This window comes from Mauremys mutica, chromosome 1, assembly GCF_020497125.1.
Source record: "Mauremys mutica isolate MM-2020 ecotype Southern chromosome 1, ASM2049712v1, whole genome shotgun sequence".
Taxonomy (NCBI): Eukaryota; Metazoa; Chordata; order Testudines; family Geoemydidae; genus Mauremys; species Mauremys mutica.
The window spans coordinates 202869900-202895237 of record NC_059072.1 but is presented as its reverse complement, the minus strand read 5'-3'; the positions used below and the strand labels follow the sequence as shown (position 1 = coordinate 202895237).

The window sequence follows — 25338 nt, the reverse complement described above, 5'->3', positions numbered from 1 at the left end:
ATACCGCTTCCTTTGGAAAAGATTTGTTGTACTGTGCAAGTAACATACTTCTGATTGTCTGATAAGCAAGAAGTTATTAGCTCATATTTTCCAACAATAACTTTGACTGTTTTTTTTCTTGTTGCTCAGACTGGAACACAGTAATCTTCAAGCTGCTGTTAGATTTTTGTGTCAGGCAGATTTGTTTCCTATTTGAGCTCAGCAGCCTTACATTCTGATAGCCATTATAATTACTTAGCCAGGATGACTTGCAAAAGTGTGTTAATGTTTCCTGAATTTTCATCAGGAAGGGAATTACTTGTGATGACCCAGAAGTCCAGTATCATATAGGATGCCCTACACTGGATCCACAAACTGTCACAGAACCTATTTCAGAATACATACACAAATCTATGCATATAAATTAATAGATTTTCTGTCCTTTCTACTCCATTGCTACTGCTCTAACAAAGGTTTCCAATTACCTGTTCATAGTTAGCCTCACCTCCATGCTCATCCTCAATCTTTCTACAGGCTTTAGTAGTTGATGACTCTCTTCAAATCCCTTCACTAGATCTCCCAGGATCAATCTAATTAAACCTCTCATTCTCATTTTCAAGATCTACACAATTCCACTCTACCCTAATCTCTTATCTGATTCCTTGTTTTATTGCCTCTCAACCCTATCACTCCAACTATACCAGCCTCACCTACAGCTTCCCCCCTCCACACCTTCATACCCTCCAGATTTGCCCATAGATACACACATAGATTCTCTCTTTAATTCAATTGTGCTAGGCCCTAACCCACCCCCAATTCAAATCTCTCCTAATGACCCATTTCTTTTCTGAGACCCATGAGCACAAACCCAGATGAGTTGGATTGTTCTCTCTACACCACCTTTAGAAAAGTGGGAGTTGTAGTTTATATTTGTATGTACATCTTCCTCTAGCTTGCCCAGCGTATTACATCTGTATTTGTCATTCAGCTCTCTAGGGCAGGTACTGTGTTTGTGTCTTATGCAGTATTGTCCATATTAGTACTTCATAATAAATCTATGTACAATATTATTCGTTCTAGAAATCACATATCATCTTAGATCGGGGGGGGGGGGGGAGAGGGTGTTCCTGCATATTTGATACCACTATCTTGGAGAAATGCTATGGAAATTAAACAAGTGCCCTAAGCAGGTTAATAAAAAAAGTTGGAAAAATCAGGAAATTAAAGGTAATCATCAGGTGGACAATAAAACCCAATTTCTAAAGATCATTAGAAATTGCTTGATATACCCAACAATGGGGTGATTCAACAGGACCCAATCAAACAACGGTGTGCACAGAACACCTATAATCCTAATAGAGCATATATGTATGTGTGTTTGCCTGGCAACCATAATATTCTGTAGAATTCTAATATTCTGATGTGCACCTCTACATCAGGATATATCTTACCACACTGACATGCTGAATCATATATAAGAAACTGGTGATACTGATCTTATAAATTTTGCATGCAAGCTAAATTTATAATCATATACAATTTCACTTTATGAGTTATCTGGTTATTTTGGAAATGTAGATATTTCCATGCTATCTCAAAGTGTTGTACCACATTGATTAAAATAATAGCATTATGCAAAATCAATACAGCACATATTAAATGGATTAAAAACCGGCTAACCAATATATCTCAATGTAACAGTTAATGGGGAAATCAACAACAATTGAACGTGCTTCTAGAGAGATTCAACAGGGTTGGCTTTCAGCTCAAAAGTTATTTCAGTGTTTTTATCCGTTATCTGGAAGAAGATATGATCATTGCTGATAAAGTTTGCAAACCACACAAAAATTGGTGGTGTCGTAAATAAAAAGGACAGGTCACTTCTACAGATCTGGATTGCTTTGTAAACCAGGAACATACAAACATCATACATTTAAAAATAGTCAAATGCAAAGCCACACTCTAGTAAAGAATATAAGGTCATACTTACAGGATGGTTGACTGCATCCTGGAAAGCAGCAAATCTGAAAATAACTTAGGCGTCATTGTGGATAACCAACTAAACAGTTTCCAGTGCAATGCTGTGGCTAAAAAGCCTAAAATGCAGTCCTTGGATGAATAAACAGGAATAGGTATAAACAGATAGGAGTAAAGTGATATTACCTCTGTATATGGCATTATTAAGACCATTACTGGAACACTGTGTCTAGTTTTGGTATCCACACTTTAAAATGGATGTTAAAAATTGAAGAAAGTTCAGAGAAGAGCCACATGAATAATTTGAGGTCTGGAAAACATGCTTTGCAGATAGAGACTTAAGGGGCCTGATCAAGGCAGCTTATTAAAGAGAAGGTTAAGAAATGACTTGCTCACTCTTTACAGGGAAGATGTCTGAAACTAGACGGCTCTAATCTAGTAAGCCAAGTCATAACAATATCCCAATACTGGAAGCTGAAGCTTGATACATTTAAACTGGGAGCCAGGGGAATAATTTTTAAGTGTGGATAATTAACCACTGAACTTCTTACCGAGAGATGATGTAGATTCTCCATCTCTTGAAACCTCTAAATCAAGACCGGATGTTTTTCTAAAACATATGTGCTAACTCAACCAAACGATATGGGCTTGATGCAGGAAGTACCAGGTAAAATTCTATGCCCAGTGTTATGTAGGATCATTATAATGGCCCGTCTGGCCTTGAAATCTATCAATTGATTATAATAGTAGGAACTCTAAAGTGCATGTAAGACGATCTCTGTAATATTCTGAAACTAGTGGATGAGAATACAAACAATTCTGAAACTAAAAACAATATTATATGTCAATTGGAATCAAGCAGGATCAAAATGTGTCAGTGTTTATACATCGATGACATATACCTTGCTGTTTCAATTAAAAACTCAAAATGATCTGTTATGCCTCCAACTTTTACTTCTGTAATTTTTTTAAAAGTCTGTGTCAATGTATCTAATATTTACATATTTTACTATAGTTATACCTACCAAACCAAGGTTTGGAGTAGGTTAATTGCATAGGAAGATATTACTATGTTTACATTTTTCTCTTAAATTACTTTTTTAAAAAGCACAGTAAAGAGTCTGAGGACAAATTATTCAACTGTTTATCATACATAAGACTGCATGACTATAATACAAAGGGCTTGTCTTTTTCATTTAACGTTACAATATACACAGCAAGTCTGGACTAGATCTTACAATCTGAACACAGGTATTTAACCTTTTCCATGCTGTTTATGTTTACAATGCACAGAAGTCCTGTAACCAAACTGTGTAGTAAAGCACACAAAACTGGACTGTAACATAACACAGTATGCAGAAGCATTGGATTTTATGATTTTTCTTGATGTAAATATTTTTTAAACGGCTTTAATTTTTGGTGCTTGCTAAAGTGTGGCAACCAACAGGAAAAATTACCCATATTTTATATTACCCTTATATTTCTAGACAGCAGTAAGTACTGGATTCCTTTTTATATTGCTAAACTCAGTGCTCTGTTTCTAAGATGACAGCATTTCAATTGCTGTAAACTTTTCTGAACTACTGAGTTCAAAAATACTTTAATTCACAGGCTTGACATGTCAATACAAAAGAAATATGGATCCCGTGATAGAAAAGTTGTGATTTACAAAAACTGATAACCCCCAAGTACTCATTTGCATTTATACAGTATTCAGCTGCTGTGTTGCCATTGTTAAGTATAACAAAAAAACAACAACTTTTGTTCAAAAAAACCTGACCTAGCCAGCCACATGGAATTGACCAATATAAGGATGCAATATTCTTCTGCTGAACTACGTTTTTAAAGGGCTTACTGGCAGAGGTAGATCACTGCTTCTGTAATATCTAATGGGCAAACAATGTTCTGGGATGGGTAATTGCTGAATTACCCTTATTTTTCACTTTAATTCACTGAGTTTTTATTCATAATATTTATAAATCTTTATGTGGGCCCATAAATTTAGCAACTGCCAAGCTGACTGTGTTATATTAAGGCAGCATAACCCAAAAATTAGGCACCTGTTAAATACAGCCTGCTAACTTCAGGTCTCTCATGAGCTTTTTGCTTTACTCATACTATTGTTTTGGACCTGTTCATGCAATCAAGGTCTTGCCTTCAAGTTTACATTTATGTTAATAAGGAATACAAGAATCAACTGCTGGTTTCATAGCTTCTGGATCTAGTGTACCTTTTACCTTCAGAAGCCTGAACACATTTATAATGTAACAGATGTTATAGTCTTGAATTAGATGTCAATCTATTATGTTCAGTACACAGATTGCTGTAAATGTATTGGCTATGAATTCAACAACAGTTCCAGTTTTGTTTAAGCAATAGTACAGCCATAATTTTCAACTGACATTTAAAAATGGTCTAATTACACCTTGTGTCAAAGTGCAGAACTGCTACATTATTGGTTACAGACATCTATGTGCTATAAAAACAGCTTTGGTACAATAAATTATCAAAAAAGAAAATAAATTTTTGTAAAATTCACAGCATAATTGTGAGGCAAAAAAGCAGTCACATAAAATTCTGCATTTTTTTAAAATGTTCAGAATGAACAGAAGACATCTTTGTGCAGAAGTAATGGTGGAGAAACCACGTGCCGAGAAAAAGCAAAAGAAAAAAGTAAAAAAGCAGGAAGGGACACAGTTGTAGCTATTTCCATCAAACGCAAACCACTACTTCTGTGACCTTCAACCAATAAGGAAGTCAACTTTATGACACACGCAAAGTGACCTTGCAATACCTTACAATAAGTGGGTCACAAAAGTCTATTTTAAAAGAAAGGCCTCTTGAATTACCCATTCTCTGTTTTCAGCATTAAGGACTGTCTGCAAAAGCATGTCCAAAAGTGATTGCATCTGAAATGGTAGGCTCTTCTAATTTAAGAGTCCAAATCCATAAGGCCAAAGGTTATCCCAAAGACCACCACTTAAGACCTCCCCAAGACTGGCCAGGACCAACCTGTTGATTGCTTCTCCGTGCACCTTAGTTATGAGACCAGTCATATTCCAATACTAGCTGACTGTGGTCTCTAAAATATGAGACACACAGAATCCCATTATAATTGCTGCTTTGATCCTCAGTAGATTCAGATAAGGAGAGTTCTGATCACCGCCACTTAGCATGCTTAATGTGCCTTACAAACTCCTTTACAACTGTCCCTTTTTACAGCTGAATATTATATATAGTGTAATCTGAAGGTCCCTCTTCCTTACAGTACTGCATTTCTGTGCCCATGTGTATTTGGGGAACTTAAAAAACCCATATTACTCAATCCCTCCCCACTAACCTCAAAGGGTCCTTTTATGTAAATCATGTGCAGTGCCTTTAAAAAAAAATAATTTGCAACTAAGACCAACATTTGAACACTAACCCCCGTTGAATGAGACCAAAAAAAAAAAAAATCTATGACTAGGTTGTGGCAAGATAAAATGGGAGGAAGGGGGAAGCAAAAGGTGAGACAACACCTCTAAGCTATCCATTAAGGTGGGTTTGGACATGGCTCTTAAAAAACTTTCATTGTCCCTTTGCAATCTTTTCAAGTTTAAAAAAATAGTCAGCTTTGCCCTCCTGTAGCGGTTCAGTGAGTTTATCTCCTCCTGATTCAAGCAGCTTTGCACTTTGTTTTTGGAAAAACACCACTTCTATAAAAACACACAAGAAACAAACTTAGTTTCAGTTTAGTCACGAGCTAGCCACAGGACTTTGCTGAACACAAACTCCTGTCATGGGAGACTCTTCTCTATCAATTCCTTGCCTCATTGCAAGGTGTCCTTCAGTCATGTAATGAGCAGGACCTGTATTAGCAGAAAACTGGTATGTTGGATGTCCAGCTATGCCAGTCTCTTGGCGCGGATTAGAATAGACTGTTAAATTCATGTCTATAGCTCCATTTTGTCCGAAGTCCAAGGTATTAGCAGCCACTGGGCGGTTCTGATAGGCTTGATTGCCTTGGTTACCAGTAGAGGAGGAAGAAGTAGAGGAAGAAGTAGTTGAGGAAGACAGAGATGTCATGGAGTGGTGACTATGGCCCACCTCCATAGAATCCTGGGTGGAGGAGCTATTTGTTGGAGAATTGTAGACCCTTGGCCTGGTCCGGCTACCCAAGGCTTGCTGTCCATGATGATGGTGGTGGGGGTGGGGGTGATGATGGTGGGAGTTATTCCCATGGTGGTGATGTAATGCATTCTGTTGCTGAGGGGTTACATGAAAGGTGGTTTCTTGAACTGGATGGGTTTCAACGGTGACCTGTGTAGGAGCTTCAGTGCTTGTCCAACCAAGTGGAGGAGGAAACTGCTGTCGAACCTATGACAGTAGTTTAAGAAATGAAAAGTTTAATCAAATATGTTTTATACGCCATTTATACAAAGAGCTTAAAAACCATTAAAATTTACTCACTAAATGTAAAAAAGAAAACTAAATTTTAAGTAGTATAAAAACTGATAAAAGTATGAAGCTAGAAATATTTCTAATACGCTTTTCTAAATGTATCTTTGGAAAAGAAAAACTAGGACAGAAACTTTGATTTTAATATTGCTGATACACTCAAGAAAAAAATTCTAATTATGTGACCTACTGCAAAAGTTGTAAAAAGCAAATTCAGAGGCAGCATTGTTTAATGGTAGTAATCAGTAAGTATGTGTTTACATAATACCTAGCACAACAGGACCCTGATCTCTGATTGCGGCCTCTAATACTGAAAAACAAATTATTAGTTCAGTAAAAGCTGCTTTATCTGGCATGTTGGGGGAATGGGGAATGCCAGTAAGTGAAAAATGTCAATTAACTCAGAGGGAGGGAGTTTGGGTGTGGGAGGGAGTGCGGGGTTGGGGCACAGGAGCAGGTGTGGGGAATGGGCTCTAGGAGGAAGTTTGGGTGCGAGAGGGAGCTCAAGGCAGTGGGATGGGGCGCGGGAGGGAATGCGGGGGCCCCTCACCTCGGGCAGTTCCCCGCAAGTGACAACCTGTCCTGGCTGCTTTACAGAGCTTTCCGGTTGGTGAAGTGCCGGATAAAACAGCTTTTATTGTATTAATATTATTAGACAAGTAGTTTGAAGTTTGCGTTGAGATCCCAATAGCATCAGAAAGGTATTAACAACCCTACCAAAATATTAGCTAATAAAACTGATTTCGTAAGTTTATTTTCATAATTATTCCCCTCACCTGGGAAGAAGTACAATTACTCCTTTTATAATAGCGATGGCAATACTGAGAATCTCTGTTTTTCCACTAGCTTTATGTTCCAAAGTGATGAGCAGCAATGGCCAATAACTACTACATTTTAGTTTTATTCTTTTATCAGTAAATCAAGCAGATTTATATTTATAAATCATTTATATATATATCATTTATATTTTTAACCAAGACCATAGTTCAACGAATAATAAAAGCAACAAAAAATACTACTACTACTTTGCACTTGTATAGTGGCTTTCCTTCAAGAACATTAATATGTCTTAGAAACATTAATGTCAAATGGGGATAAAGAGAGAAACTGAACCACAGGTTTACCTAGGGACAGACCCTGCCACTGCAAGCTCTGTGTGGGTTCTCTGCAATACGGTTGTGACCTTGGCACAAAAAGCAGGAATGTGTTAATAAAGACTGTGGATGACACAAAGTTGGGAGATATTGCCAATACAGAAGAGGACCAGAATATCATACAAGAAGATCTGGATGACTTTGAAAACTGGAGTAATAAAAATGTGATGAAATTTAATAGTGCAAAGTCGTGCACTTAGGGACTAACAACAAAAATGTTTGCTATAAGCTGGGGACTTTTCAGTTGGAAGCAACAGAGAAGGAGAAAGAGCTGGGTGTATCAGTTAATCACAGGATGACTACAAGTCGCCAATGTGATGCTGTGAAAAAAAGCTAATGCAGTCCTAGGATGCATCAGGCAAGGTGTTTCCAGTAGAAAAACAGAAGTGGTAATACCATTATACAAGGTACTGGTGAGACCTCAACTGGAATATTGTGTGCAGTTCTGATCTCCCAGGTTTAAGAAAGATGAATTCAAACTGGAACAGGTGCAGAGAAGGACTACTAGGATGATCTGAGGAATGGAAAACCTACCTTATGAGAGGAGACTCAACGAGCTTGGCTTGTTTAGCCTAACCAAAAGAAGGTTGAGGGGAGAGATGACTGCTCTCTATAAATACATCAGAGGGATAAATACCAGGGAGGGAGAGGAGTTATTTAAGTTAAGCACCAATGTGGACACAAGAACAAATGGATATAAACTGGCAATCAACATTAGATAAAATTCGTTGATGGTTTCTAACCATCAGAGGAGTGAAGTTCTGGAACAGCCTTCTAATGGGAGTAGTAGGGGCAAAAAACCTAACTGGCTTCAAGCCCGAGCTTGATAAGTTTATGGAGCGTATAGTATGATGAGCGTGTGTACAATGGCATATTGCCAATCTGTGACTGATAGCAGCAAATATCTCCAACAGCTGATGATGGGACACTAGATGGGGAGGGCTCTGAGTTACTACAGAGAATTCTTTCCCAGCTGTCAGGCTGGTGGGTCTTGCCCAGATGCTCGGGGTCTAACTGATCACCATATTTGGGGTCGGGAAGGAATTTTCCCCTGGGTCAGATTGGCAAGGAATGTGTGGGGGGGGAGGGGGGGGGCCTGGTCACTTGCAGGTTTAAACTAGAGTAAATGGTGGATTCTCTGTAACTTTAAGTCTTTAAATCATGATTTGAGGATTTCAATAACTCAGCCAGAGGTTATGGGTCTATTACAGGAGTGGGTGGGTGAGATTCTACAAACTAGATGATCATGATGGTCCCTTCTGGTCATAAAGTCTATGTTCAAAGTGCTCTTTGGAATGGACTGGAAGATTTATGACTATTTGAATTCTCTGGTCCTTAACAGGGAAATGGAAGAAAAGCTGCAAGAGCCCTAGAGGCTCTCTGTTGCTGGCACTCCATAGTTAGGGAGTGGGGGATTCTTCCCCCTTACAGCTGCAGGATTCCCCAGTACTCAGCCAAATTATTAAGGCTGCCGGTACTATTTTGGCCAAAATGACTTACCCAAGATATTCACAAAGGATTATCTGTGGAAGAACTGGGACTAGCAAAATCCAAGTCTTCCAATTGCCAGTTCCATGCCTACCCCACCTTTTTCATTACTTTGAAGTGTTAATTAGCATAAATCTTGACATTACAGGATAGTTTATGGATTCAATCTTCTCAAAATATAAAAGCAATTGCGTTTTTATAAATGCATCAGGGAGCAGCTCTGTTCAAGAGCATACCTGTGGACTGTGTGTTTCACAGTCCATAGCTTGGACAGCAGCAGTGAAGTGTCCACCACTGTGTCGATGTTGATGTGTAGGGTCTGACCGAGCCCTTCCACTGTTGCTTGTCCCAGAAGATCCACCTATAACAATCATAACACAAGCAATAATAGAACAGCAGCAATATTTACAGCATTCCATAGACCAACTATGTTAGGAACATAGTCTTAGGCTTTGATCTTGAAGCAATTTATTCCTTATAAAGCAGAAATAGGTCTAGATGAAAAAAATTCTACTGGATTTTTAAGTTACAGGTTGTAGTGGAAATCTATTATGAATTTGTAAACATTTTTGTTTTTAAAAAGACAGGCTTTCAGAAGTGGAAAAAATGAAAACATTTATATGGAAAAATTGCTGACTTGAAATTTTTAATAATATTTTCTCTTTAAAACAATAGTGTCTTGACAATTTACTAATGAGACATGTACCTGAGCTTGAAGATGTGCTAGAGGTGGTTCCTGAAGACTGCGACTGCTCCATGGCAGGACTCGTAGACACACTGTTACTTGTATTTGTACCTTCATCTGCTGTTTTCTTAAAGAAACTGTGCTGCAGGGCATAATAAGGTTGAATTCGGGTTTTGGGGTCATAATCAAGCATCCTTAAGATGAGGTCTTTGAACTTCAAGTAGTCAGCTACAGTATGACCCGATTCCCCAGAACGCCGTCCGCCTGGTCCCCCTGTTTCAACTCCAAGTATATTGTGAAGTTTACGAGTTCCTGGTGGTTTGTACTCCTGTTGAGAAGTTAGCAGTTGATTGTCATTCAAGTTATAAGCTAGACTTTACATTATCACTGTTTAAATAAATCATAAAAGAAAATCAATCAAATGAAAGTCAGGAGTTATTTTTCAGTACTGAGAACATTAATAGATTTAATTTTCAAATCAATTCTATCATACTGAATATTAAATAGTGTTAAAATAGTGCTAAGTCTTCAGAAGAACAAACATTTTTAATCAGTACAATAGTTACCACAGAAACTTATTTAGAACACACTCCATCCCTTATCTAGGATACCTAACCTACCCTTTTTCCATCTTTGGTCTTCTTTAAGTTCCAAGTGCCATCTGGCAACTTTTCAAAGAACTTTCTTGCTTTTGGTGCTTGGTCAAGAATGTGAGCAGGTGCTATACCCAGAACTTCCACTATTTTATTCATTTGATCCACCTGGTTCAAAAGAAAGAATAGTTATAAAAAAACAAATGTAGTAGATAATTTGGCAATGAGATGAAATCTAAAATTCTAGGTAGACATGTGGGAAGAAAACTAGAACTACCTAAAAAAGCTGTTGAGTTACAAATCAGCTGTAACATTTGAGAATATTAATTCTTATGTAAGAAGCAAATACACAAATAAGTCCAAGTATCAACATTTGCAGAAATCAATACATTACAATTTGATATAAGCAATCTGTACTTTAGAATCCTATCAAAAGATATTCCTACTGCCAAGTTGATGCCAATTCTTAAACAATTAAACAGACTTCCTCTATGTGCGCCTTACAATTAATTAGATCAAACTCCTGATTAGAAAGAATGAAGAATAAGATCACTTCTACCATTGGGAATTTACACACCTCGTTTGCTCCACTAAAGAGAGGTTCTCCAGTGTGCATTTCTACTAAAATACACCCAAGGGACCACATGTCAATTGCAAGGTCATAAGGCATTCCCAGTAGCACCTCTGGAGATCTATAAAAACGACTCTGGATATATTGGTATATCTGGAATAAACACATAGAAAGATAATGAATAACTTCTGAAAAGCCATGTCCTGATTTAGACATTAGTGACTTACTAGAACTTTACCACAAAAAAGTATTTTTGAGGTTGGGGAGGATGAAAAGGGAAGTCGGGAAATTTTATAATAAATATAAAAATCAGAACTTGTACTTGAAGTCTCAGATATTTACATACCAATACTTAATACTAGAACTCTCCTGAGCCATAACATCTGCTACACATCTTTAAAAATAGGGCTTTACTCAAAGTGATCCTTCTTTGTTTGTTTAAATTAATCTTTAAGAAAAAATAGGATTTCTCCCAATTAAGCCGAATATCCTCCTCTGAATATCCTATTCAGATTTCTGTTCGGTACCTGCTGGGGGCGGGGAACATCCCTCTTCACACTCCTCCCAACACTCAACTGTTGCAAAGAAAAGGGGATAGCATTCTTAATCTTTACAAGTAAAATTTCAGAAGTGCCTAAGTGACTTGCAAGCCTAAATTCCATGTTCAAAAGTGTTCAGGCCCTTAGGAGCCCAAGTCCCATTGGCTCTCAATGAGACTTAAGCTCCAAAGTCACTTAGATGTTTTTGAAAATTTCTTTCTACAGGATTCCTAGTAATCTGTATGACTGACACCCCTGTTTTAGAGCGGTCAGGCAGAGAAAGGTTACTATGTACGGTAGGTATGTATGGTTGCATCTGAAGAAGTGGGTTGTTTTGGTTTTTTAACCACCCACAAAAGCTTATGCTCAAATAAATCTGTTAGTCTTTAAGGTGCCACCAGACTCCTTGGTGTTTTTGTGGATATAGACTAACACGGCTACCCTCTGATACTTATGTATGGTGAGATGTTTCTTCACTGACTGAATGCCATTCAGACAGTGAAGAACCTTTCTGCACACTAGGATATATTGGGATGCAATAAACATGCTCCATGTATCTTGAAATAATATCTATGATCAGACTGCCATTAAAAACTAAACTAGGTGGAGAATCCAATTCTTCCTCAGGAAGGGAGAAGCTTTTGGCATCTGCTAAAATAACATTTATGTACTTATCTACAATTACAGTAAATGGTTTAATCCAATTTTTTTTTAATGCAAGTGAAATTAGTACTCATTGAAGGTGCCAGATAAATAGCCCTGAATAGTGAAGTAATCTATTTATCCTCAAAACACATACGCCATAAATCATGGCAATCTAAGGGCATAGCTACACTTGCACATGTAGATGTAGAGCGCTGTGAGTTAAACCAGCCCTCGGAAAGCGCAGTAGGGAAAGCGCTGCAGGGTGTTCACACTGTCAGATTCAAGCACACTGGCATGGCCACATTAGCAGCTCTTGCAACACCACAGAAAGCAGTGCATTGTGGTAGCTATCCCAGCATGCAAGTGGCTGCAACATGCTTTTCAAATGGAGGAGTGGGGTAGAGTGTGTTGTGTGTATGTGGGGGGGGAGAGAGTGGGTTTCTGGGGGGCTGAGAGCATGTCAGCATGCTGTCTTATAAGTTCAGACAGCAGCAGATCCCCCTGCCTCCCTCTCTCTCGCTTTCTCTCTCTCTCACTCATAGCAAGCAGCATTCCACACTAAAGGCTTGCTTTGTCCCGGAGCAGAGAAGCATGCCAGCTGGCAAAAACGGAGCTTTGAAAGGACATATCCGCATTCCTACAGCCAAGTTCAAAACAATGACAAGAGTGGTCACTTGACTTAAGGGGATTATGGGACGTTTCCGGAGGCTGATCAAGTGCAGTAATGCAACACCTCATTCACACTGATGCTGGGGCATTTCAGCCGAGACGCAGCAAGCGTTATGCTTCTCATGGAGGTGGATTACCAGGAACGCTCCAGCTGCAGAGTCCAGGTGTTCTAAGTGCCTTGCCAGTGTGGACAGGTCGTTAGTTAGGGCGCCTGGGGCTGCTTTAATACGCTCTAACTTGCAAGTGTAGCCAAGCCCTAAGTTTTCCTTTGCTGCCCAAGCAATGTACCTCTATTCTAATCTAAAGGAACCATCTCCAGGACATAGGGTAATTCAGGCCCCTATTCCGCAAACACTTAAATGCATACATAATTTTACTTACTCTAATAATCCCATTGAAGTAAATGCAACTACTCATATGAGTAAAGTTACTCATATGCTTAATGTTTGCAGAATTGAGGCCTTAGTCACTAAACCCATTCAACTTTTTGTCTTGAAAGAGACTGTCAAGAACATGGCCAATTAGTGCTAATTTTGGTGGTGGATTTTGTGATGTGGACTGAACCACTGAACAACCATCAGATGACAGTGGCTCAAGTTTTTCACCCTGGAACTGAATTTCAGCTAGCAAAGTAGATGTTAGAAGTTCCACACACCATCAGCAGTCCCCTGAGCTACCCAGTATTCCCAGTCTACCACTTATTTTCTTCTATTCCTAACAATGAACACACTTTATGACAAAAGATTGTGATGGAAATGGTGTTCTCTTTAAAAAAAATTTAAAAAAAAAAGTTACCTCAAAGCTCTCAGTCTGGTTGGCCCTGTATTTAAAGCCAAGTATTCTAATGTTACTATCAACAAATATCTTGAATGTTTTCACTTACCCATACCAAGCAATATCTTAAAATCAAAAAAGGAATTACACAGAGAAAAAGAAAATACTAAGGAAAATATTTAATTTGTTACCCTTGTACTATATTAAGCTCCAACTGTTAAATGTAGATGTCTTTTGCATTATGAAATAGCGTCAGGAAAATTAACTGGGAATTTGTTAAAGATATTATTTTTCATATGCACCCTTATGTTGCCACATCATAAAAACAAATGAGTGTTTAATATTAATCAACATAAGCAAAGCTGAAATTGTCAATGAGAAAGTGTTAGGATTGCTTAATCTCATTTTAAAATGTTCCTCAAGCTTCTAATTAGACAAAACATTAACATTTATGTAACACCCACCCTCTGCCCAAGTTGGCAAGAACTGCCAAAATCAACAATCTTGATAGCGCTTCGTTTGGGGTTACAGAGCAGGATATTCTCAGGTTTTAGGTCACAGTGAATGATACTAAGTTCAGGAGTCGCAAGGAAAAGCAGTGCAGTGCACATCTGCTGTGCAAACTTTCGTGTCAGGTTCAGTGAGACACCTCTGAAGTTGGTGTTCCGCAACAGGTCATAGAGGTTGTAGGATAGCATTTCGAAAACTAAACAGAGATGGTTTCGGAACATAAAGTGGCGTTTCAAATGCACTAAAAGAGGAAAGAAAATAATTTTACATTAGAAGTACATATTCACTGTGATAACTAACAAATGCAAAAATACAACAAATTATTACACAAGGTGCTTCAGGTACCTTATAGGGTCAACTTCCAACATATTTATTAAAATAGGTGCCAGTTAGCAATATTTTCTGATTATAGTCATTTATCAAAAACAATATTCACTTAACACCTCATCAATCTGATTGAAATGATTACACAAGGAGGTGAAATAAGAAAAAACAAAGAAGGGACATTCACAGAAAGGAAAGGAAGCGAGTGAGGAGAATGCAGTAAAGTGAAAAATGGGAAGGGATGCCAAGTATGGATCTGCATAGCATGTGAGCTATGGAGCTGTAACAACGTGATCATAAGGGACTTTTATTATATGAATATCTTACAGCATCTCCCAGGTCTAGGAAAAACACATGCAGACTGCCTCTCCAAAACAGGGTTATACTTTCTCATTATTAAAAAAATTAAAATGTCTAAGATATCTATAATCATTCAGCTAAGAGGAAAAAAAAGTTATTCCGTTTTCTGGGGAAGAGAGAATGAGGTAAAGGTAAGAAAAGATTAGGAAAGATTACTAGCATCTAGAAATAGTTTCTTGAGTAAAGTTGTAACTCTCGAGGGAAGTGGTCACTTGCCTTTCCAGAGGGCAGTATTAACAATTTTAACCAACAATTCCTGCATGATTTAATTAACCACAAGAGGTGTAAAGTGCAAATCACAGGTCACAGCCTTCCAAAATGTCATTGAATAAAATGGGCCAAAATCCCAAAGGCATCACTCGCATCTGTCCCATTTAGACATTATAACAACACTTGGTGTTGGTGGAATTGGAAGAAATGTGGTGTAGAGAAGATCCATGGATCACAGGATCAGGAATGCATCCAAAGTAGTCTCTGGACTCTGACGCTCTCTGGGGCAGAAGCGATGAGATTTCCTGTACACCTGATGGTGAACCAGTTCATAGTAGGGGAACACCATTCGATGAATATCTATTGAGTCACATCTTTTATGGACAACACTTCCTGTTGTCCACAAACTTTCTGCTGAGGTGATCTGACAGTACACTGTGTATTCCTGGAAGATCAATCTTCTTCTGGGCGACTTTATGGAATATGTAAAAAGTTCTACAGTTGGGGTACCTCTTGACACAGCAGAATGGATCTGATTCCACTCTGCTTATTTAAGTAAAACATGCTAATGTTGACTGTTATGACTTACACGGTAAGCCCCTTGATGGCTGGTAGAAAGATCACATAAGCTTGATGACTGGTTCTTAACTCTAGCATGTTTATGAGAAGAGTTGTTTCTCAAGGTGTCCACAACCACTGCATTTGCAAGTCATCCAAGATGAGGCCCTCCCCCAACATGGATGCATCTATCATCAGTGTCTTTTATAGAACTGGTGGGGGAAGAATGGAACCCCTTTGCAGACTTTTGTCAGGTCTATCCACCTCTAATCATAACAGGACTCATGGTGGAACAGGAACCAACATGCCCAGATGATGTTTGCTTGGCTGATATACAGACTTCAGTCACTTTTGCATACAAGACAGATAAAGTCTGGCATGCTGAGTCATAAAGGTACAGTATGCCATACAGGCCAGTAGTCAGATATATTCTGGATTAGCCTGGATATGTGTGCATACCATTGTTGTCCAAGTCTATAATGACCACAATGAACTCTATTTTTTGTACCGTGGTCAGTAGTTACTGGTCTTTATTTTCAGACTTACTCACGCAAAAGAAGCAGTATCTGCTGGATGAAGTCTGCTACCTGTTGAGTAGACTTTGCACAAATCAGCAAGTCATCTAAGTATGGGAATACTTGGATTTCCAACTTCCTGAGGTATGCAGCCATTCTTTCAAGGCACTTTGAACAGTCTGGCAGCTATTAACAGGCCAAATGTTAGTACTCTGTACTGGTAATAGCAATCTCCCATTAGGAATGTTAGATATCTTATGTGGGCTGGGTGAACTGTGATGCAAAAATGGGCATCCAGGGGATGGAGAGTGGTGTATCAATCTCCTCTGCTCTAGAGATAGGGTAACAGAAGCAAATTATCCTGAACTTGACCTTTCTGATCAAGGCGTTTAGTCATCTTAGGTCCAGGATAGACTTCAGTGCTCTTTTTTTGGGAATAAAACCCCTCTCCCCCGTACTGATGCAGGATTTCTGTTGCATCCAGAGACACACCTCTTAACAAGACACTCTCATCAGAAGGGTCATTTGGGGGAGGTATTTGAGGGTGACAAGGAGACTGGAACTGGATAGTATATCCAATCTCTATTATGTTCAGAACCCACTGATCAATAGCGATAGTGTTCCAGAATTTTCAGAACAGTTATAAATGATTCCCAAAAGAAAGAGATGGGGTGGGATGGCATGGGATGATCGGTAGGGATTGGTACTCTGCTCTTAAGCAAGCAGTCAAAATCAATCAAAGAAGGCTGATGGGTCAACACAGCAGTGGAAGTGGAAGATTTCTACCAAGGAAAACGTTGTCATTTCCTTGGTGGATCCAACTGTTTGTTGGATAGAAGGAATGGCGTAAAGCAGTAGCTTATATTGTTTTCCTTTGAGAGCAGGTGTATAGATTCCCAAAGACCGCAGGGTTGCCATTGAGTCCTTAAGAGAATGTAGTGTGCCTCATCAACCTTGGCATAGAAAAAGCTGCATCCTTTGAATGGAAGGTTTTCAATTATGACTTGTACCTCCTTAAGAATTCCAGATGAGTGGAGTCAAGAGGACCTTCCCATTGCTGAGGAAGCATCCACTGATGTGGAAACTCTGCTGCACCAAGTGCTGCCTGCAGAGATGTTCCAGCCACAACTTGATCCTCGGCAATGATGGATTTGAATTTATCTATCATTTCCTGTGGAATATTCTCAGTGAATTTTGTCAAGAGTCCCATTTAATATAATCATATTTTGCCAACAAGGCTTGGTAGTTGTAAATTCTTATTTGCAAACTAGAGGTGGAATAGTTTTTCCTGCCAAACAAGTTCAATTCTGGGGGGGAAAAATCAATCTTTGTCGTCTCTGGAGATTCATCTTATTGGCTGTTGCCAGTGAGCCTTGTGAGAAATGGGCATAAACTTGTTCAAATCCTTGAGAAGGGGCTTAATAGCACCCATCCGTTCTTTTAGATGTTGAAGCTACTGAGGCTGAGGTTTACCACAGTAATTTGGCAGGGCCTAATTGGTAGTCAAGCTAGTTGATACAGAGGTATGGAGGAGTTTGAGAGTTTATCTTGGATTACCTCAACAGGAATCTCTAGAGTTGAGGCAACTCCCCTCATAAGATCTTGAAATGTTTTATAATCACCTGGGGTGGACGAAGACTCTGACAGCCTCATTTGGAGAGGAAGAAGAAACATGATCAAGGACAGTGTTCCGTTGTTTGCACCATTTGAGAGAGTGATATGGGATGTTGGGGGCAAGGATGATTTGGATCTGGTTTATGATGCTGAAGCAATTCTTTGAGCATGGGGAATATGTCCCAAAAAGCCCAAGTGTGTTGATGAGCATAAAAGGTTAGCCAGCCAAGGAGGAGAGTACCAAAAATTCATATCCTCTCTTACCTAGTCTTCAGTCTTTGATAATCAAAATCAGCCCTAGAACCCCTGCCCTGCAGCAACGGGCCTGAATCTCCTGAGACAAGGGATCTTGTTGATGAAGCTTTCCTGCTGTCCTCAGATTCATAGGCAGAGAAAGAATATTTTTCATTCAAAGGAGGGACTTTCCAGTAGGTGTACTCAGCGCCCAGACCAACTGAGATTTCGCTGGTATAGGGGATACACCAGGCACCAAGGTCAGTAATGATGTTGCCACCAGTGGAGGCACTTTTAAGGTTGCCAACAGAGGCAAGTCCAGTACAGAGGATACAGAGAAGTCCTTAGCTGCTAAGTAAACCCTCAGCAACGTATACATTGAAATCTGTGAAACACCCATGACTGATGACTGTACCAAAAGTGACTGTGCTGGTAAAGCCACTAACAGATAAGAGGATCCTGTGGTTCTGGGGCCATCAGCACCATAGCTGTCAGTACCACGAGCCTTGACATTGCACAGGTGGTACCAGACAATTTCTGAGGGAACATAATATCAGCTCCTCAGGCATGGTATCCGGAGCCTGAATGGGTGCTGTAAGAACCCTCCTTAGCTCTAAGGCTACCCTTAGGGGTATGTCTACAGTGCAATTAAAAATCTGCAGCTAGCCCATGCCAGCTAACTTGGGCTCGCAGGGCTTGGGCTAAGTGGCTGTTCAACTGCAGCATAGATGTTCAGGCTTGAGATGGAGCCCAGGTTCAAGGAAAGCGATCAGGCACAGTCAGCATGGATTCACCAAGAGCAAGTCAAGACTAACCTAACTGCCTTCTATGATGAGATAACTGGCTCTGTGGATGAGAGGAAAGCAGTGGATGTGTTATTCCTTGACCTTAGCAACATTTTTGATATAGTCTCCCACAGTATTCTTGCCATCAAGTTAATGTAGTATGGGCTGGATGAATGGACTATAAGGTGGATAGAAAGCTGGCTAGATCATCAGGCTCAACAGGTAGTGATGAATGGCTCCATGTCTAGCTGGCAGCCGGTATCAAGCGGAGTGCCCCAAGGGTCGGTCTGGAGCTGGTTTTGTTCAATATCTTCATTAATGATCTGGAGGATGGCATGGATTGCACCATCAGCAGGTTTGCAGATGACACTAAACTGGGAGGAGTGGTAGATATGCTGGAGGGTAGGGATAGAATACTGAGGGATCTAGACAAATTAGAGGATTGGGCCAAAAGAAATCAGATGAGGTTCAACAAGGACAAGTACAGAGTACTGCATTTAGGACAGAAGAATCCCATGCATTGCTACAGACTAGGGACTGAGTGGCTAGGCAGCACCTCTACAGAAAAGAACTTAGGGGTTACAGTTGACGAGAAGCTGGATGAGAGTCTACAGTGTGCCCTTGTTGCTAAGAAGGCTAACAGCATTTTGGGCTGTATAAGTAGGGGCATTGCCAGCGGATCGAGGGACGTGATCATTCCCCTCTATTCAGCATTAGTGAGGCCTCATCTGGAGTACTGTGTCCAGTTTTGGGCCCCACACTGTAACAAGGATGTAGAAAAATTGGAAGGAGTCCAGCAGAGGGCAACAAAAATGATTAGGAGGCTGGAGCACATGACTTATGAGGAGAGGCTGAGGGAACTGGGATTATTTAGTCTGCAGAAGAGAAGAATGAAGGGGGATTTGATAGCTGCTTTCAACTACTTGAAAGGGGGTTCCAAAGAGGATGGATCTAGACTGTTCTCAGTGACACCAGATGACAGAACAAGGAGTAATGGTCTCAAGTTGCAGTGGAGGAGGTTTAGGTTGGATATTAGGAAAAACTTTTTCACTAGGAGGGTGGTGAAGCACTGGAATGGGTTACCTAGGGAGGTGGTGGAATCTCCTTCCTTAGATGTTTTTAAGGTCAGACTTGACAAAGCCCTGGCTGGGATGATTTAGTTGGGGGACTGGTCCTGCTTTGAGCAGGGGGCTGGACTAGATGGACCTCCTGAGGTCCCTTCCAATCCTGATATTCTATGACCCTGTGAGGTGGGAGAGTCCCAGAGCTTGATTTGCAGCCCGAATGTCTACAACATAGTTAAACAGCCTCTTGAGCCTGAGTCAGCTGGCATGGGTCAGCCGGGGGTGTCTAATTGCAGTGTAGACATACCCTTAGATTCAGTCAACTGAGAGGATTTATGGCCCTTGAAAATCAAAGGGCCTTGGAAGCTGAAGGGCCCAGAGAAGATCTGTATCTGCTCTCTCTCTCTCTCTCTCTCTCTCTCTGAGACTTATGCAGTTTTCTTCCTCTCTAACCTCAGTACCTGCCAGATGAAGATGATGGGCTTTTTAAACTCGGAATGGCAGCTTCAGGAGAAGCAGCAGCTGGGGCACTCCCTGAAATGAATCCATCAGATGATTCTGCCCCAGACAAGCTAGGATGAGAAGCAGAGTGCACTGACCTCTCTGAAAAGAGCATTTTAAATACAAGACTCTCATCCTCTGGATTCTTTTTGAGAATGATTTGCAGATGGCACATCACTGAAGTGCCCTTCACTCAGATAAATCAAACACCAAGCACGCCCATTGTTCAACAGCATTGCTGTCTCACATGAAGGGCAATTCTTGAATCCTGGGGATTTACATTCAGTCATCATGACTGAAGTGGTACTGAAAGTACCTCCCACAAACAAATAAAGTGCAATTTCATCACAAAGGAAAAAGAAACTCTAGAAAAATTCCTAACACTACTTTAAACTAAGTACCTAATTAGCAATTAACAAGCATATGAAGAGGCAGTCACTGCAAGCTCTGACCCATAGCCACAGGTGATGAGCAGGAACTGAGGGATAGTTGAGGTAGCCCCTCCTTGTATGCACCTAGTTGGTGCATGGGGGACACGAAATGCAGGCACTTCCCCAACGGACACTGCTGCCAAAAGAATCTGTCTTGAGCACACTTGGTGCACGTACACTGATAGTGGAATATATATGGACAAACACTCAAAGAACCACCAAGATTTACCAGGCTGTCAACCATCTAGAAGAGCTGCTCCAGGAAATACTTTTGAGGCAAAGTGGGGGAGCAACCAAGGCGTAATATTTGCATACTCCAGTGTAGAGCTTACCCATTTTTCTATAAATGAACTAAGAAGGAACAGCACAATCATAACTACTTTAGAATTTTAATAAAAACTATTAACAAAAATGCTTGCCCGTTATCCCTTCTTTGAATCTAGCTATTTGTCTCCTAAACATTATTCAATACTAAATATTTTATAGAGTTTACTAGAATATCCATGATTTATTTATAACACACTCGATCTACGCAATCTCTATTTTATGACAGTGGTGGGCGTGGTATATCTGAAAGCCTTCAAAAATGTTAAAAAAAAATCTGAGTCTTCTATAGACAACTTCTCTTTCTACATTAATCTATTGAGTATTCCAATAAAAAGTACATCTATAAGCAAAATCAAAAGAACTTTTCTATGCTTACAAACTTACTGTGTACACGTACAATGAAGTAGCAGCACCTGTGTGTGCGTCATCTAGGCAATGTGGTACTTGTTTTGTGAATCTACTTAAAGTAATTGCATATAAATAAAAAAAATACCCCAGCACATGCCAGAGTGTGGGGCAGCACAGAAAGGTTCATTAAATATTGAGGAAAAAACAGACTTCCAAGTTTTATAAATTGCATCAGTTTCTAGCAGAAGTAACAGTTTTGAATAGTTACATGGTAGTATCCTGTTAACTGATGCACACTTATGGAAACAATTTTAACAATTCAAATAACTGTCTATTTATAGAGAGATTTGTTGTGTGTTCAGTATATACTAGAAGATATTAATTTAAATTCATGAATTGGTTTAAAAATTAATCAGCATGAGAACATTTCTATATTAAAAGATAAACAAGCTCATATTTCAGCCATACTGGAGCAGGAAAGTAACCTGAAGCAAGTCAAGAAGTATTATAAATTATTGCATAAACAGTGCAGTCAACAGCAGGTGTGATATTTCATCAGAATACGTGTGTTATTTCTCCATTGTTCAGAATTACTGACATTCATTATATTGGTTTGTTCACTGGCAGCCATCTCAATTAAACCACCCATTTATAAAACAATCCAAGGGTAGCTTTAGGACAACGTTATGAGTTATATACATTTTAACATGATGTTTTGGGGAAATATGGATTTTTATTTTTTTTTTAAATCAAGGATTTTTTCCAAGCAGAGGCTCTCAATCCAATATTAAAAATTCAAGAGGTTTATTATTGTCACACAGTATGTCACTATTTTCAGTGAACTAATGTAAAGGAGAGTAGTTTTTAGATTTCTAAAAGGCATCTCTCTATGTCATATGCTGTGGAGTTTAATTTTTATTTGAGATATGAATGACATCAATAAGTTATAACAACACGTTAAAATATTTTTCATTAAAAAAAATCACAAAACATATTTCTACATACTGACAATTATAATATTGAATAAAATGAGTTAAAAATTCCTAAATGGTAAGGCTTTAAAATAGTTATCTGGTCACTAGATAATTTAGTCCTAAGTAAAATTTTACATTTTTAAGAGAATCTTTCCATAATACAAAGATAAGCCAATACTCCCAACATACATAAAGAGACAATAAAGCTACTAATATTATTAGCGTCTTAAAATTGATTATAATATGACAGAAAATAAATTAATCTTTTTCCTCCATATTTCTTCTCAACCTTCACCATTCCTCTGTTCTGATATTCCTTCCCTTCCCTTCCATTATCTTTCCCACTCTACCACATTGCAAAGAACAGGTAGGATTGCGAGTTTTAACATACTGCCTCTTATGGGCTGGCTAATTACCAATTTAGTTTTTATTACAAAATTAAAGGTGACAACACAACCACATCTCAGGGAAAATGCAATGAAACCCACCAGGAACAGCAAAGATGTATGTCTGATTTTTGTGCTGAGACCAGGTGAGCTTTAATGCTCACTCATCTCTCAGTTTTATTATAAAGACAGCTGCAGCGGCACAGGAGCCAGCAAACAGAGCTGTAAACAGGGGAGTTTACAGGGGGAGTTTGGGGGAAGACTAAGACAGGCAGGCAGAGGAACACACAGGGTACTGTAGGGAGTGTGCAGTGTTCTAGCAGTGTCTTGGTGCTTGTTGGGGGGTTGTTTTGCTGTGGGTGGTGGTGTTTTGGGTTGGTTTGTGTTTCACAGATTTACGTGGGAAACCTATGACAGATACAGAGGCAGCAGTTGTAGTGACCTGAGCAGTGGAAGACACAATGAAGATGACTGGACGTGGAAGCTGCGACATGTACATGATCCTGGAGGGGGTACCTGAAAAGAGTTTTGTCTGCATGAAGTGCCGCCTGATAGAGCTGATGGAAGAAAAGATCCAAGGATTGGAGATACAGGCGGAAACTCTAGTCGAGTTTAGAAGGGGATTCGAGCGGATGATGGAGCAAAGACTTGATGAGGTTGAAGGGAAAAGCTCAGACTTGCAGATGGAAGCAGGACCAAAGAACTCTGAGGGGAGACTGCTGGGTGAGGAAAGTGGACGGTGGAAGCATGTGACTAAGTGAACCGGCGGAGGAAAAGACGGGCTAGTGAAGGAAAAATAGAGCTCAGGAACAGGTTTGCGGAGTTGGAAAAGGAAGAAGGGGCACAGCAGGTAGTTGCTGAAGGTGAGAGGGCAAGGAAGAAGAGAAGAGCAGCTAGCCCTATAAGGAAAGGGGAAGAGTCAATGGAGATGACACCAAACATGAGCCCCAGGAGGATATGGGATGGGTTGCAGAGGATTGCAAGGGTGAATAGGAATCGAGAGGACTTGCAGCCAGAGGGAACAGGGGATACACCGGAGAATTGCACCGTCACCAGGAAAAGGCAGGTCTACGTGATTGGGGATTCCTTACTGAGAAGAACAGACAGGCCTGTAACCAGAGCTGATCCAGAGAACAGAAGGGTGTGTTGTCTGCCAGGTGCTAAGATACGGGCTGAAGAGGATCCTAACAGGAGCAGGAAAGAATTTGCTGATTGTCCTTCATGTGGGAATGAATGATACGGCTAGATTCTTGCTGGAACGTATCAAGGGAGACTATGCCAGGCTGGGGAAGACACTTAAGGAAATCGAGGCTCAGATGATCTTCAGTGAGATTCTGCCTGTTCCTAGAGAAGAGCCACAAAGGTGTCACAAGATTATGGCGATCAACAGATGGCTCAGGCAGTGGTGCTATAAGGAGGGCTTTGGGATGTATGGCCACTGGGAGGCATTCATGGACAGAGGCCTGTTCTCTCGGGATGGACTTCACCTGAGTAGGGAGGGAAATAGACTTCTCGGATGGAGGCTGGCACAACTGATTAACAGAGCTTTAAACTAGGAATTGGGGGGAGATGGTTGGGAGATGTCCAGGTAATCTCCACGCCGGATTTTAACATTGAGAGGGAAGAAAATGAAGCAAGAAAGGATACTGTTGTGGGTAGGAGAATGGACATATGGAGGAAGGGTACTGTAGATAAAATTCTAATAGGTGATACTGGCAGTAGAATGTCTGGGCCTAATGGGGTAAAGAATGTGAGTGAAGCCAAACAGCAAGAATTAAGATGTTTGTACACTAATGCGAGGAGCCTAGGTAAAAAAATGGAGGAACTAGAGTTACTGGTGCAGGAAGTGAAACCGGATATTATAGGGATAACAGAAACATGGTGGAATAGTCATCATGACTGCAGTACAGGTATTGAAGGGTATGTGCTGTTTAGGAAAGACAGAAATAAAGGCAAAGGTGGTGGAGTAGCATTGTATATCAATGATGAGGTAGACTGTAAAGAAATAAGAAGGGGTGGAATAAATAAGAGTCTGTCTGGGCAAAAATCACATCGGGGAAGAAAGCTACTAGAGCCTCCCCTGAGATAGTGATTGGGGTGTGCTATAGACCACGGGGATCTGATTTGGCTATGGATAGAGACCTTTCTAAGGTTTTTATGAAATAAATACTAATGGGAATTGTGTGATCATGGGAGACTAACTTCCCAGATATAGACTGGAGGACAAGTGCTAGTAATAATAATAGGGCTCAGATTTTCCTAGATGCAATAGCTGATGGATTCCTTCACCAAGTAGTTGCTGAACCAACAAGAGGGGATACCATTTTAGATTTGGTTTTGGTGAGTAGTGAGGACCTCATAGAAGAAATGGTTGTAGGGGACAACCTTGGTTTGAGCGATCCTGAGCTAATTCAGTTTAAACTAAATGGAAGGCTAAACAAAAATAGATCTGTGACTAGGGTTTTTGGTTTCAAAAGGGCTAACTTTAAAGAATTAAGGAATTAGTTAGGGAAGTGGATTGGACTGAAGAACTTGGGGGATCTAAAGGTGGAGGAAGCCTGGAATTACTTCAAGTCAAAGTTGTAGAAACTATCGGAAGCCTGCATCCCAAGAAAGGGGGAAAAAATCATAGGCAGGAGTTGTAGACCAAGCTGGATGAGCAAGCATCTCAGAGAGGTGATTAAGA

At 39.9% G+C, this 25338-nt stretch overlaps 1 protein-coding gene across 1 annotated transcript in view; it reads right to left on the bottom strand.

The window, feature by feature from the left end:
• Positions 1-3076: 3076 nt before the first annotated feature.
• The window catches only part of DYRK1A (dual specificity tyrosine phosphorylation regulated kinase 1A), a 139462-nt gene continuing 117200 nt past the window's right edge, over positions 3077-25338 (bottom strand). Inside the window, exons 7-12 of the mRNA XM_045002459.1 lie at positions 13976-14262; positions 10891-11037; positions 10341-10481; positions 9742-10048; positions 9272-9396; positions 3077-6312 (exon numbers count right to left, since the gene is read on the bottom strand). Coding sequence (XP_044858394.1) covers positions 5692-6312; positions 9272-9396; positions 9742-10048; positions 10341-10481; positions 10891-11037; positions 13976-14262 — 1628 coding nt within the window. The 3' untranslated portion in view covers positions 3077-5691. The remainder of the gene's footprint in view (positions 6313-9271; positions 9397-9741; positions 10049-10340; positions 10482-10890; positions 11038-13975; positions 14263-25338) is intronic.